At 38.6% G+C, this 14,335-nt stretch overlaps 1 protein-coding gene across 1 annotated transcript in view; it reads left to right on the plus strand.

The window, feature by feature from the left end:
- LOC125770362 (feline leukemia virus subgroup C receptor-related protein 2) overlaps window positions 1-14,020 on the plus strand; it is a 39,821-nt gene extending 25,801 nt beyond the window's left edge. Inside the window, exons 6-10 of the mRNA XM_049439852.1 lie at window positions 7,113-7,254; window positions 7,473-7,663; window positions 8,715-8,839; window positions 8,939-9,049; window positions 9,147-14,020. Coding sequence (XP_049295809.1) covers window positions 7,113-7,254; window positions 7,473-7,663; window positions 8,715-8,839; window positions 8,939-9,049; window positions 9,147-9,417 — 840 coding nt within the window. The 3' untranslated portion in view covers window positions 9,418-14,020. The remainder of the gene's footprint in view (window positions 1-7,112; window positions 7,255-7,472; window positions 7,664-8,714; window positions 8,840-8,938; window positions 9,050-9,146) is intronic.
- Window positions 14,021-14,335: the final 315 nt, after the last annotated feature.

Genomic DNA, 14,335 nt, shown 5'->3' on the forward strand with positions numbered 1-14,335 from the left:
ACATTGCTAAACGTTTCCCAAGGACACGCATGTTGACCGTACGGACAATAGCAAACAAATGGTTCATCATCGGTTGTATCAGATACACAGCACCCCGGTAGGACAATCGTTTTATTTGTCTAAGCACTAGACGTGGTCTATGTTTGATCGATTGAAAATGTTTTATGAGCTGTTCATAACAAGGCGTTCTGGCAAATAAACAACACGCATATTGTTCAGCCCTTGAAGGTATGGTTAAGTGATGGTTGTTTCTATTTTAAAACTCTCAATCATCTTGACTCCTTAAAGCAGTTGGATTCAACCTATGGTCTGCGGAGCATTTGACTTTGTTGTTCGCTGATTCGATCGTTTAAAAACTTTTTTTTTTGCAATTTCAAGCGATTTTATTTTTGAAGAATTTATTCTTCCCTTTTTGATGGCAAACAAAGCAATTGTAAATATAATATTGTTTTAGAAAAGTGGTCCCCGAGAGACAAGCATATTTGATATACGCAGAATTTGCATATATGCTGATTGATTAGTGTTTCGTAGATCTTCCTTTGTTCTTATAGAGTTCACAAATTCGCTTTGCTATAGAATCGATGAGGTGTTCAATGATTTGCGAGTCAATTTGCTGCCAGCATTCCTTAATTCAAGCATTGAGCTATTTTACGTTGTCGTACATTTGCGTCGTCCATTTGCGAAAACCTTTGACGCCATTATCTTCCAAAGATTCTCAGTATAATGCTGACTACACAAGAACGGGTATTTTCTTCTGCTAAAACCATGTCTTCGGAATTCGACACATGAATAAAGGCATTATTCTGCTCGAAAACAGGCAAATTGTCTGAGTGCTCCTCCAAATGAGGAATCAAAACATCATCTTTCTGGAGCTCGCAGTAACTTTCTGCAGATGGAGAGCACTGCCTTAAAGGATATAACTAATTAAAAAAAAAACACTACAGGTTCTGCTTTTCAGTATTATTGGATTGGAATTGATATTTACACAAGTTTGTTAATAGTTAGATCTAATATACTGCTTTCCGGGACGGCCCGGAGGTATATGTGATAAACGGCGCCAGTTCCACACAAAACGGCAAAATAAGTGTAGTTAGCCAAAAATGGCAGCCGTGACCTTAGAGGTCGTGAACCCATGAAGAAGAAGATATTGCTTTTCCAAAGAAGAAAATCTTGTATTCCGACCCAGCTGACAGGTACATGAACATAGCGTGCACATATACTAATGTCTATCCTCGTACTATAATTATTATATGTGCTTTTCCACCGAAAAAATCATTTAATCTTAAACATTTAACAGCAAATTGAATAGAAACTTTAACAACAACAATAAAGAAAGTCCTCTATTCAAAATAATATTTGCAAGTTAGCGCAATTTTTATAATTCAAACGAACCATTCAAAAGCATCTCAGAAAAAATATCATAATAATGCTGAACGCTCACTTTTGCGTAAAATCATGTTAGCTATAATCTAATTGAGTCATTGTATCACCATCCTACCGTTGTCGCTTCTCAGCCACTGCTCGATTAAGGTCCAGTAAATGGAGAACGGATTGGCTGACTTGGTTCAAATTTTATGTGTCCGTTTATCGTATCCAAACGTTTTCTCCCTGGTGTCCAATTTCATTTCACATCCCATTTCAAAATCACGCATCCGGAGGGAGATTTTCGAGTCCGAACGTAGCAAAAAAAAAAAACGCTTCACTGCTAATGGATTCTTCTCTATTTTACCTTCATTTTTTTTTTTTATTCTTCGATAGCAATAGAATCTGTTGATCGTTTTGTGCAAAAGGTAGAATGTGAAGAAAAAAACACAAACTACCTAACACAGCAATATTCACAATCGGTCCACCGCCAAAAAAAAGGTACCCATTTCAGACGCACTGGGATGTCGTTTTCGTCCGAAAATTCAATTTTATTACACACCGTAAATAAGTCGTACCATCCATCTCCCGGGCACAATTCATGGCAATTGAAACTATTTCTCCCATGGAGCAGTTTGATGCAGGGACGCATCAAAACGATTCCATTCGGGATCGCTTATGGGATGCGAGTTCCGTTTTTGTACGTGCGAAAAATGACATTAAAAGACGTATGTCTTTTTTTCCTATCTACCTTCAATTGAAGGATTGAATCAAATTTTACCGAGCTGAATGAATTCTTTCACTTTAACCCCCTTTTGTTAGTTCGACACTTTCTAGCGCCAGAATGCACGAATTCGAAAGTCCTCAGGATGTTTATCAAACAGATTTAGTCAAACAGAATGGCGTCAGTGAAAACGTGCAACAGTTTTATGGCGTAAACTTTTTTTTCGAAATGGAATGATGGATGTTCCATTCAATTCGGAAATTGAGTCGAGTAATTCTCTTGATGGAAAGGTGCACAAAATGAAGCGCGTGTGTGTGTGTGGGTGCACTTTTTTTCCTTAAGAAACTTTCCTTACTATGGCTCTATTCTCTACCGATGACAATGTTTAACTGCAGCGTAAAGCCGATTATGGAGCAACTCACTCCTGAGTCTATTGTGAGTGTTTTTTTCTTTTCTCCAGGTTACCAAAAAGGAAATCCATCAAACCTTTCCAACTATGAAACCGACATCGGCAAAGTGAAAACACACCTTGGAGCGTTTTATGTTGCCTTAACTCATCCCCAGACCTCGGTAACCAACTCCCCTCTACGGTGCGAAAAGGTTCTACATGAAGGCACATTATTCAACAAATTGACCAACGAAAGGAACGAAGCCATTTAGCTAATGCAATGTCACCCAGTGTGACCTCTTCCATTCCGCACCGATTGGATCGTTCATCCGAATTGCAAAGTGCATTTGCAACAAATTGTGCCTGCATGGGCAGTAAATTTAGTTTCATTTTCTCCACAAACCCCTGCCATGGTGCTGGAGAAAGTCGTTTCCAAGATTTCATCTATCTATCGGTTGTCCTGACCATGTCCGGAGCAGTAAAAGCGGAAAAGTTGGTCCTTTTGGAAGAACCTTTTTCCCTTGTGTCGATCGTGTGGTACTATATAAAATTATCCAACCCGGGGACAAATATGAGCTCGAAGAAGATACGAAGCATCAACAAACACACAAATACACACGATTGTATGGTGAGTTTTCTCATGGTTAAGTAGCGAAGGTACTGTAGCAAAGCGACAAAGAAAAGAAACTCAACGTAATCGAAACGATTAATACGAAAAAGGGAGAAAACTTTCTTGGCCAACGATCGTTTTCTTTTTTCGTCCTATCAGCAAATCGTATCTCTTCCTTCGTGAGCAACCAATTTACCATACAGTGTAGATCACTTTTGACAAAATTTTTGCAATATTCTCATCTTGCATTTAACGATAAAAGAAAATGATTTAAAATAAGTTTGATTCTTAAATTTCGGAATCTTCAATTCGCTTAATAAAAAAATTCTTCAAATACGAGTAAACTACATAAACTAAGCTCTAGATCATCAATGGATAACATCCCGATAGGATAAAAATTTGTTTCATTGGACACAATTTTACGCCACACACTGTAGTCACACAAGACGAAAACAGCATAAGTGAACACAGTTTCCGAAAACGGACACAGATTTTCATCTAGGAAAATTTACCGACCATAAATCATCAGTTTAATCGTCATTCTTTTCCACTGTTGAACGCTTGATCCTGTTTGCTGGACAAAAGGTATCCGTTTCACTCCTTATCGCTTTGTCGCATCGTACCGAAACCGGACAAATGGCAATTGTTTGGCGTTACTGTTACTGCAATTGCTACAGTTCCTTCCCGTCCACATGGTGAATTCCTAGTGATTTCATAGCAACAACAAAAAAGCACGATAGAAGGATTTTATTCTTTTCTGTAAAGAAAAAAATATGGAAAGAGTAAGCTTTCACACCCTCATGAAATACCCCAAAATGACAAGTGTTGAGATGAAAAATGGAATTGTCCAGGTTTTCTGCCATCTAAACAACTTACGCAGCCCGAAGCTACAAAAACCGTGTAGCGTGTGAAGGATTTTCCAATGCAGTTTTTGCCTCTCATTCAACCACAGAAAAGCACCGAAAGCTTTCGAAGCGTACCATTTTGCGGAACGTGCCTGCGTTTTATCACAACCGGAACAGCCATCACGATTGGGAACACACAACAGCCAGGCAGGAAATAAGATCCTGCAGTAACTTTGCTGCTGGTGGCCTTTGCTCGGGTCGAACTATTACAAATGGTAGGAGCAAAAAAAACAATCCCCCCGGCCTAACAGCATCAGTAATTGAAGGGTCCGTTGATCTTTCACTCTAGGCGTAATACTTGATTCATGTTACTACGTTCTTCCGTACCTTTTTTTTTTGGGAGGGTAACCGGAAACCACCACAACCGGTAAGTGGAAGGAAATCGAAAGTATCGACCTTTTTGCTAGGTAGCAAGACGACCATGACCATGAGAAGCGAAATTCCAGTGATGCCTTCCATCATAAGGATATATACGCATTCAGTGTCTGACCTAGACATCTGTAAGCGTTTGCGGAATTTGGAATTTCGCACCACAAAAATAAGGAAATTATGTCCCTTTTTTTGGTTATGAAAGCTTTACAGTCAGTCCTTAGTTTGCTGTAATGTTTTAATATTATTTATTGCTTATTTTCCGAAGAAAAAAAAAGTACAGGAAGTGTGTGAGAGAAGGAAGCTGGCGGATCGCGGTTTAAGGGATGGAAATCGTTTTTCAATTCCATCCAAAAAGGCGGTCAGCTTGTCTGTGATATCGTAACGGATCGTAAAAACTCGAAAAACGTCAGTAACAGATCTCACCAACCATGGGCACGGGAATGGGTATCTGATTTCGAATTCCACCATTTTCAAACCGTATCACACAGTTGGAAAAATCGATTTGATTTATTGGTTGTCAAACATACCCAGAGCGGCCCTTGTAACGCAGCTTGTACCCGATGTATCGTTTAGCGTAACTTATGCGCTATATTTTTTAAAGTTTTTTTTTTACTTTTAAAAGAAAAATCATTTTCCAATCGGCGGACAATGTATGCACGACACAGTCACGTGCGCCGATTGTTTGCAGTTGCTGGCGGGTCCATGCCGTTGGACAAGTTATCTCAATAAATATTCATGAACCTGTTGTGAATTCACTTTTCAAGATCACAACACTCTTGGTGTGCTAGTGCTGCGCAGTAGATAGTGCAACAATATCGCTGGTTTCCTCTCACTCGTGTTGTCCCTACGTTTGTAGTCGAAACTTTTCACCAATTTGACAATAGTCGAAACAAAGCGAAAATTTATTCGTCGGACCATGGGAGAAGTGTTTGTTTGCGTTTGTCCAGATTTATGTCGTGCGAGCTTTCACATAAACGTGTGATTTCATAAATTCTCGATACCGGGTTGTTCGTGTACATGTTGGATTATATTATTTTATCATCTTTTTTTCCCCAACGCCACATACAATGTATTTGCTGCGATAATGTCATTCAACATTAAGTTCCAGCACGTAGTAAGGTTTTATTGAAATGATGCAACGGGTGAGAAAAAATTGGGAATCAAATTTAATTTTTTTTTTCGAAACTCATTTGATAGATAAACACTTTATCTGTTTATTTGTCTAAAGTAATTAAAATGTTCCAGGAAGATTATAATATTTTGATTCCCATTTCCAGTTTGTCCTCGTTTGCTCCTGTGTTGGTGGTTTAATTGATTTTTCTCTGATACATAAGCTTCTTCGTCATGATGATTCTCAGTTCCATATTAAATAGCAGCTTCTAGAATATACGCTGACAGTTGGTTTAGGGCTTTTCGCAATGGAAACAAAGACGAGAAAGATCGATAAAATAATGCATTTCAATATTTTAGTATTAGTGATAGCATAATTGAAATGTTTTATGCAAAAAAAAAAAAACATTTAAGCAAATGGATTGATTCACATTTTTGCAGTTGTAAACATATCATGCTAATGTTCCTTTTCAGCTTGTTCTTTAGTTTACGTTCGATGATTGATTACATTTAAATTAATACCAAAATGTCATTTATTACTATTAAAAACATGCCCACGAACTATCGATCGCACACGGTTCGGCATCATTACGGGTGACGGGTCACACATGGCCTATACGTAATCTGTGTGTCAAAAGCTGTCACGATACACACATTCATCAAACAGCTACACCTCCTTCTTTACACGCCAGGCCCCCACATGGTATGAATAATTTAAAATATGTTTAATTAAACGCCATCCATCCACACACGTCCACCGTCTCACCTTCCTTATGCCAACCGCGTCAACAGCCGTCCCTATAAACGATCGTTACTTTCCACTTACCAGCTCATCTAAATGGGAAAGCTCGTGAAAATGGTGTAGGTAGGCACCGCAGGCAAGCTGAAGCTGGTGCTGTAGTTGTTGCAAATAATTTATTAACTTACGAATCATGATCCACTGCATATATGCCCTTTTGTAAAAGCAACATGCTGGAGCGGTGTTATGCTTCGAGAGCATTTTCCCCTTTTCGGAACGGTTCGGCATGACTGTGTCTCCGCCATCACCGGCTGTAAATCAATCTCATTTTACAGAAAACCACCCGCTACGGAACAACCCGACCGGTCAGACACGTACATACTTATACAAATGAGAATGTGAATTAGTTTTCCACACTATCTTCCGAACACTTAACCTCCGCTGACCTGTGCACGGTGGATGTGGGGGTGAAAATAATAAAAAAGTAGGGAAATAATAAGCGCTCGAGTGCGGAAAAATAAAACCTTTCCCGCCGGACGATCGGACAAATTAAACTGAAGCTAACGTGTAAAGCTTTCGGGGCGTTTTTCCGTGCAGGCTAAAGCTTTTCCACTCTTGCGGAAAACTCCCCACAAATCCAAATCCGGGTCTTACGATAGCGGTACGGTTCGCTTAGGTTACGACAAAACGTGGGTTGGGAAGCAAATTTATTCGATTTAATTTAAATCTTTCCAACGCACTGAATGGAAAGATGGTGCACCACTAGCTCGAACGTACTACGCTTTCAGAAAACGCGCACCGAGTCTGTCAGAATTTCGTTGGTCTGGTGTTGGTTCTTTTTTGTGCAATGGAACGAATATCGTCTAATATCTCGTTTTTCGCCTTTTTTCTTTCTCTTTCAGCTTGGTATAGCGGTCGGGTTTCTTGTGCCACCGATGCTGGTGGAAAACCATGACGACATCAGCCTCATCGGTGATGACCTACGGCTGATGTTTTACATTGTGGCCGGCGTCACGACCGTGCTCGTCGTGCTAGTGCTGTTCTGTAAGTTTCCCTACATCAATGAGCGCGCGGTGTAATTAAAAAGCAACACACACAGAGAGAAAACAAACATACAAAAAAATAGTAAAACACTGTAGTTTTGTGATCCGTCATGTCTGTGTGAACTTTCGCCAAAAAAAGGAAAGGCAACGAAGGCGAGTGGTGTGTATGGTTAATTAAAAACATCTTCCTGCTTTTCTCCATCTTTTGCTTGGTCACAGTCTTTAAGGCAGCACCACCGACACCACCGTCCGCTGCACAGGAAGCCACGAAAACGCCCAACCCGCTGCAATCGTCACCGTTCCTGCATTCGATCAAGCGGCTCATGCTCAACCGGAACTACGTGCTGCTGCTTATCTCGTACGGCATGAATGTGGGTGTGTTCTACGCCATCTCCACGCTTCTTAATCAGGTACGGCGGTTTGGGAGCAGGATGATACCTTTTTTCTTGTAAACCATTGTAAGGTTGAAGACCTTGAAATTTATGTTTATTTGCTATTTATTCCTACTATTAAAAAAGTTTTGTTTATAGAAATTTTAGAGTCTCTATAATTTATCATGGACTTTTTCGTGAGGATCAAAACATTTCCTTATATTTGTTATGGCTGCAGGATTCAGTTTATGAAAATTATTCCTTGATTTTTTTTATTGTGAAAGGAAAGCATCTCCACAGCCACTACATGTATCAAATCTGTATTCATGATATAATTCTTGTCATAATAACTTTAAGGAAAATTCGATATCTGATTCATCAGTTGTATCGCTCTTTTATTCTTACTTATCGTGTTTCAACGCAAAAGCAAATAATGGGAGGATAATAAAAGGAAAATATTTCATTCTTTTTTTGGATCTTTCTCCTTTCCCTCTTTCCTTTCCCTTTTTTCGAAGTATTTTCAAATTTTATACTTCCTTTAAAATATATTTTTATAAATTATAATTAATCAATTTTACATTTCGTTTAGTTATTGTTTCATGATTTCTCGATTTTTTCATTTTGTCACAAAATGATTGAAATTTGTTAAATACCAAACAGGATTGTTGTTTTCCGCAACCATTTTGAAATAATTACATAACCGAACAACAGAGGGCGCTACCATACATTCCACCATGTATTGCAAATTGCCTATCTTCTGTCATTGAAACTCGACGGAATCAACCATCTGGTTTTTACGAGATAAATGATCCATCAGACTTTTCCGCATTTCTCCCATGCACAAATGGGGCTTCACCATCATTAGTTAAATAAGTTTTTTTTTACTGTGGAACGGAGATAGCTCATAATTGGGATTAAGCTTAATTTAAAGGGAATGAAACACTCAACGGTTGTCATCTCGTGCGTCGTCACTGATGGATAACGTTTAATGTGGGGAAGGAGCTTTTAATTATCTCCATTCAAGCTAACGTATCTTTAGAAGGCTGCCTAAAATTAGTCGCTTTTTTTGGTTCGTTTCTCGTTGCTACAGATTGTCCTAACACACTATCCCGGACACGAGGTTGATGCTGGGCGTATCGGTGTGTGTATCGTGTTTGCTGGTATGCTTGGCTCCGTCGCCTGCGGTATCGTGCTTGATAAGACACATCGATTTAAGTAAGTGTAACGTTTTGAAAGGCTATTTTTAAGATTAATTTCTGATTCTTTAAAAACTTTTTCTTATTAATTCTTTTCTCGTGTGTATTGTTTCTGCAGAGAAACAACACTGGCCGTGTACATTTTTACCATGATTGGTATGTGGATCTACACCTTCACCCTTTCGGTCGGTCACATTGCTGTGGTTTACGTTACCTCCTCTCTGTTGGGGTAAGTTTTCTCACGAAACAACTAGCCAGAGAGCAGGGTTAATCTACTTTCCAGCTTGTAACTGATGTTTGCTTTGTCTTTTCATCTCTCTGTGTAGCTTCTTCATGACCGGTTACCTTCCGGTTGGGTTCGAGTTTGCGGCCGAACTGACGTACCCGGAACCGGAAGGTACTTCCACGGGGCTGCTTAATGCGGCGGCCCAGGTGTTCGGTATCACCTTCACCATGCTCTACTCGGAGCTGCTCAACACGAACGGTGACATCGTGGCGAACGTAACGATGGCTGTGATGCTGCTTGCCGGTTCCGTCGTAACCGCCGTCATACGGTCCGATTTGAGACGTCAGGCTGCGCAAAACCCCAACCCGTAAGCTGAAGGCCCTCGGAACAACCCAACGCTAAGATAAGTGAAACAGTTAAAGAATAGGTTAGGGTTCTTGTTTTTTTTGGGACGGTGAAAGATGACTCTTTGTTAGGGTTCTGTTTATTGAATTTCCCTTTTTTGTTAAAATTGTTTTAAATTGTTTACGTAATTTTATATTTTACCCATTTTCGATATAAAATTGTTTCATATTAAAGTCTAACGTTCGAATCGTATTGAAGAACAGAAACATGATTTAACTAATCAACCGGAATCCGTGCGCGTGGTGGGTCATTAAAGAGCAAAAACCAATCACCCGTAAAAGAACAACTTGTCGTACAAGTTGTCGTACAACTTGTTCGGTATAATTCCGCTTGAACGGGTGTGCAGTGTAAAACAGTGACTGAAACCGGGTAGAAACTTTGGTAGCCCAAAGTAGCTTAACAACTACGCAAAAGCTGAGCGATCCATCGCGGTAAAAAAGTCTTTAACTGCTTCTTGTTTTCCGGTCATTTAAAACCTTCCACCGTTCATGATGGGATACAAATCCAATGGAATCCTTTTGTTTTTATTAATAAGCACAACTAATGCGTAACGAACAAAAGCTTCCCGTTGGTGCAACTTACCAAAGTGTAGCTAATTTTCCAAACAACTGGACGGTTCAGCACCATCTACCAAGCGTCAATTAGAAGGTCAAGCTTTTCCTATTTTTCTTTCTTTTTAAATATCGTTTCAACTTCCCTTCCTAGCGATGGGTTGAATTTTGAACTTTTCTCCTTTCATTTCCTTTCTTTGTACTTCCGAATGACCAAAAATTTCCGCTTCACTCTCATGAAATGCCACAGGCATCCAGGGCTTTGGCCTTTTTCCACTTCCAAAAGGACGTTCCCGGTCGTTACACTTTTACTCTTTTTGAAGGATTTTGTAATGGAAGTTTTCTCCTCAAACCCACCCCGATAAGGATACCGCATTTGGGGATTTGCTTCTCATTTTCCAAGCCATTCAAGTAGCATGATTTGGGACTGCCATTTTTCGTTGCTGATAGGGTGTCTTTCACTAGTGATACTAACATCTGTTTATTTTTATATTCCGGTGGCCATCCTGTTTCATTTTATTGCATCTACAAATCTTATCCTTCCTGCTGGGAATAGCTAACCTTGAAAAGCTATTTTTAAGGGTGGGAAATAAAAAAGGAAATCCTACTGCAAAGTAGGAAATCATTTTATAGCACTCCGGTCGAGGCTTTTGATTGCGGGAAAAATTAGTTCGCAAACGAGATAGCTGAAGCGTTTCATTTACGATGTTTTCTATGGAACGAGATTAATTTATGCTGTAATAAATATTTTTCTCTTAACATCATGACGGATTTTATAAAAAAAAGTAATATCAAAAAAGCACCAACTAACGATTTTGGAACTTCATTTCAATTTTAGGATCATATTTTTGTAACAAAATTCGTCACAATTACATACTGTTTGAAAACGAAAATTCCTTAACATAAATGCGATATTAAAAAAAAGTAAAATGAGCCTTCTTCAATACGATTCGATTGTGGCGCATGAACACGTTTTGAACGGGCAAAGAATTTCTCTCCACTATTCAGAAAATTGAACCAATCATTCTTTGTCCCAGCCTAACTCCACAAGAACGATACAATGCAATGCCTCTTTCATAATCCTTCCTACAGGATTTAGCACGGAACACAGCACAATCTTACACAATGCGATCGTGTCGAACCGAAACCATCCCTTCTCAGTGGGAAAAATTTCCCCATAGCAACAGGATTTAATATCATTAAGGGGTTTTTTGGCCATGAATAGCGTTCGATACCGGCAAGCAGTGTAAGTGTGACACAAATTGAATTTCTTCCAAACGGCCTACTTCCATGGTTCGTTGCGTTGAAGTAACCCTTCCAGCTGCTTGATAGTGGGGTTTGGTCTGGCTCGTACAATGTTCTGCACTTCAACTCCAAACTGTGCCATGGAAACGATAATTAACAAGTCAATTCAAACACTCTGCGCTCCATTCGGATAAGATGGTCGCTACAAGTTTCTGCTAAGTCAGGCGTGTACTATTTGCCAGCCGAATGCAATACCTCTGCTGACCAGGGCAGAAGTGTCGAGCGATTGGGAAAATGAGAGTGTAATTAATTTTCCTTACCATTTACTTGTGAGGAACGGGTTTTCCTGCAGAAATCGATTTGTTTCGGGTGGTTTATTTTAATAGGCTAGAGTTGGCTCAAATCATTCTTTAGTGTCAGTAGAATGAAGTAAAGAGGTTTGCATGAAATCGACATTTTTTTAATAGAATTTATGATTTATAATGTGTTTTTAAATTTTCTCGTTTACTAAAAATTATTTTAAACCCGAAAAAGAATAAGAAAAGGACGATAAGGAAATTAATAATTAACAACTATCGGTAGAACGATTTTCATGTAACAGCACAATAAAAAGGGGTATGCTTAGCGACCCCTGTAGACGGGCTGCCGATCGGTATTAGGGTGTATACATGTAGAATAAATGTTCCAAAAACTTCTTAACAGTAGCAATAGTTGACAGCGTCAGCTTGCAGATTGGACATTACAATATGGAACAATTTGATCTGTAGAGTGCACGTGCAATAACACATACTCCCATTAAACGGCTGTCACGCATACGAACAAACACACCCAACATCCGCAGAAGCGTATTTATACCCTCGCGATGTAAAACGGTAGTATTAGCTGTGATAACAAACAAAAAATAAATAAAACAAAAACAAACTGCAACCTGTTGATGAATGTTGATCGTATAAAAAAAACTTAGAAATAGTGTAGGAAGCTAGTGAAACCAAGTAAAACCAAACCGAAAGACATTACCAGTAGAACTGTGGACAATAAATTTATTACAGTCGTGTTGGATATTTAACAAGGCATCTAATGGAAAGCTCGTTTGCTGCTCGATTGTTGCCGATGTAAAATGAATTAGAGAAAAAGACAAAAAAAATAATACAAAAAAATGTATGCATGTTATATTAACAATTTGTTTAGAATTAGTGCCACGAGGAAAAAATGCTTCGGATAGTAGAGAACTAAAACTGGAAAGACTAGAATTGAATGATAATAAACACGATTGGGAAATATGTGTAAGCGATGTTAGCTAATTGAAGTAGCTTCATTTCCTATCCGGTCCCTTGCGTGTATTATGGTTGTCGATGTGGGGTTAAGCACAGGAATACAAAAAAAAACAAACATTCACTCCACCACAAACCACAAAAACCAAAACATACCCAATGACAATACACATCTAATACCTAAAAACGTGCAAACACCCACAGATTTTATCGTAGAATAGTTATTTAGAAGAGAAGAAATATAAAGCAAAACGTTGTTAAATGCTTACAAAAAAAATGTTAGCTGTTAGGTCGAAGTATTCGCAAGCAAGATAATAAAATGCCAACAATAACATAAAATATAAAAAAAAAACAGAAGTATTTCACAAACATTTAGTGTAGGATATTTATACGTGTGTGAGTGTTTTTGTTTTGTTTTAGATAAATTGCACTTGTTAAGGAATGGCTAGTAAAAAATGGTGACAAGCAAAGAGAACAATTTTCCAACTACTGTGGAGCAGTAGTTTTTCCCTTTTTGACGTTCCTGCCATATTTTGTACTGATTGTAAGCAAATCGCGGAAAGGTTTATGCATGGCAGAAGAAAGCTACCAACAAATAATCCAAAGAAATGCTCCGAGCAAGGTTAACATGTGTGTTTTTTGCGTTGTGCTAGGTGCCAAATAATAGAACATGATAAAAAAATGAAGAGAAAAAAACATAAAAAACAACATGTTACTAGTTTTATATTGTGAGTAAAGTAGATGTAGATAATAAAATAAACATTGGAAAATGGTAAACAGTTTTTAAAAAGTGCACCAAAGTATGTTGCAAGTAAAAATGTGACAAGAAGAAGCGAAAACAAAGGAACGAAAAGATACATTTTAGAGAGATAGAAAAATAGACTAGCAAAACACTGGAAGGTAAAGACAATAAAAGCAAAGCAGTAAACGAAAGAAAGACAACGTGTTGTGGAAGAATCCTACCGTCAGTATTATATGAAAGGTGAAGTGGAAAACGGAAACAAAAGAAAAATGAAAAATGTTTGAAACCATTCACTAACTGCTTCTAGCTGTCCCAGTCTCAGTAACGGCATAACAGTAGTTTAAGCATGACAAAATAACAAATCTATTCCCATACGCGTACGAAAACAGCTACTAACTATATCTGCACTTCATTTTAGAAATATAATAAACCATTTGTAGAAGTCTAAAATGGCAGTGCAATGCTAATAAAAAAGCGGGCAATTTATTCGATGTCAAACATAGCTGGTCCAGAAATGTGAATCAACAACTACATGAAAAATCAATAGAAACCACAAAAAACATGAAATAAAACGAGGCATGAAGAAAATGGAGAATAAATATTTAGCTTGTTTAGACGCTACCAAACTAGGTTCCATAAGTTCCAACCATTTTCGGATTTAGAGCGGTGTCTCTCTTTTACTATTGAAACCTTGTAACGTACAGTGTGTGCTAAAAATAAAATCATCATCATGATAACAATTTATCAATCCTTAACCTTACACCGAGCAGTGTTTTCGTGTTTTCTGTTCTGATCCGAAAATTCATCGTACCAAGAAGTTGTTCGCTCGGTTTTGAAGTACTTCCGGTTTCAGGCGAGGAGAATTCAGAAGAGTCAGCACTTCACCAAAGGGAACGCCGAAAGCGTGTAAGTGTGCTTAAAGCTTGCCCTTTTCACTTGGCAATAAATCTTATGCAAAAAGGATCACACTGTAGAATAGTGTAGGCCTGTGTCATTGTGCTTTTCTTGTAAGATCTCTCGAAAGGGACGCCTCATCAGGGATGAAGTGAAGCGTGAATGTTGCTGCAGGTGAATG

This window comes from Anopheles funestus, chromosome 3RL (assembly GCF_943734845.2).
Source record: "Anopheles funestus chromosome 3RL, idAnoFuneDA-416_04, whole genome shotgun sequence".
Lineage (NCBI taxonomy): Eukaryota > Metazoa > Arthropoda > Insecta > Diptera > Culicidae > Anopheles > Anopheles funestus.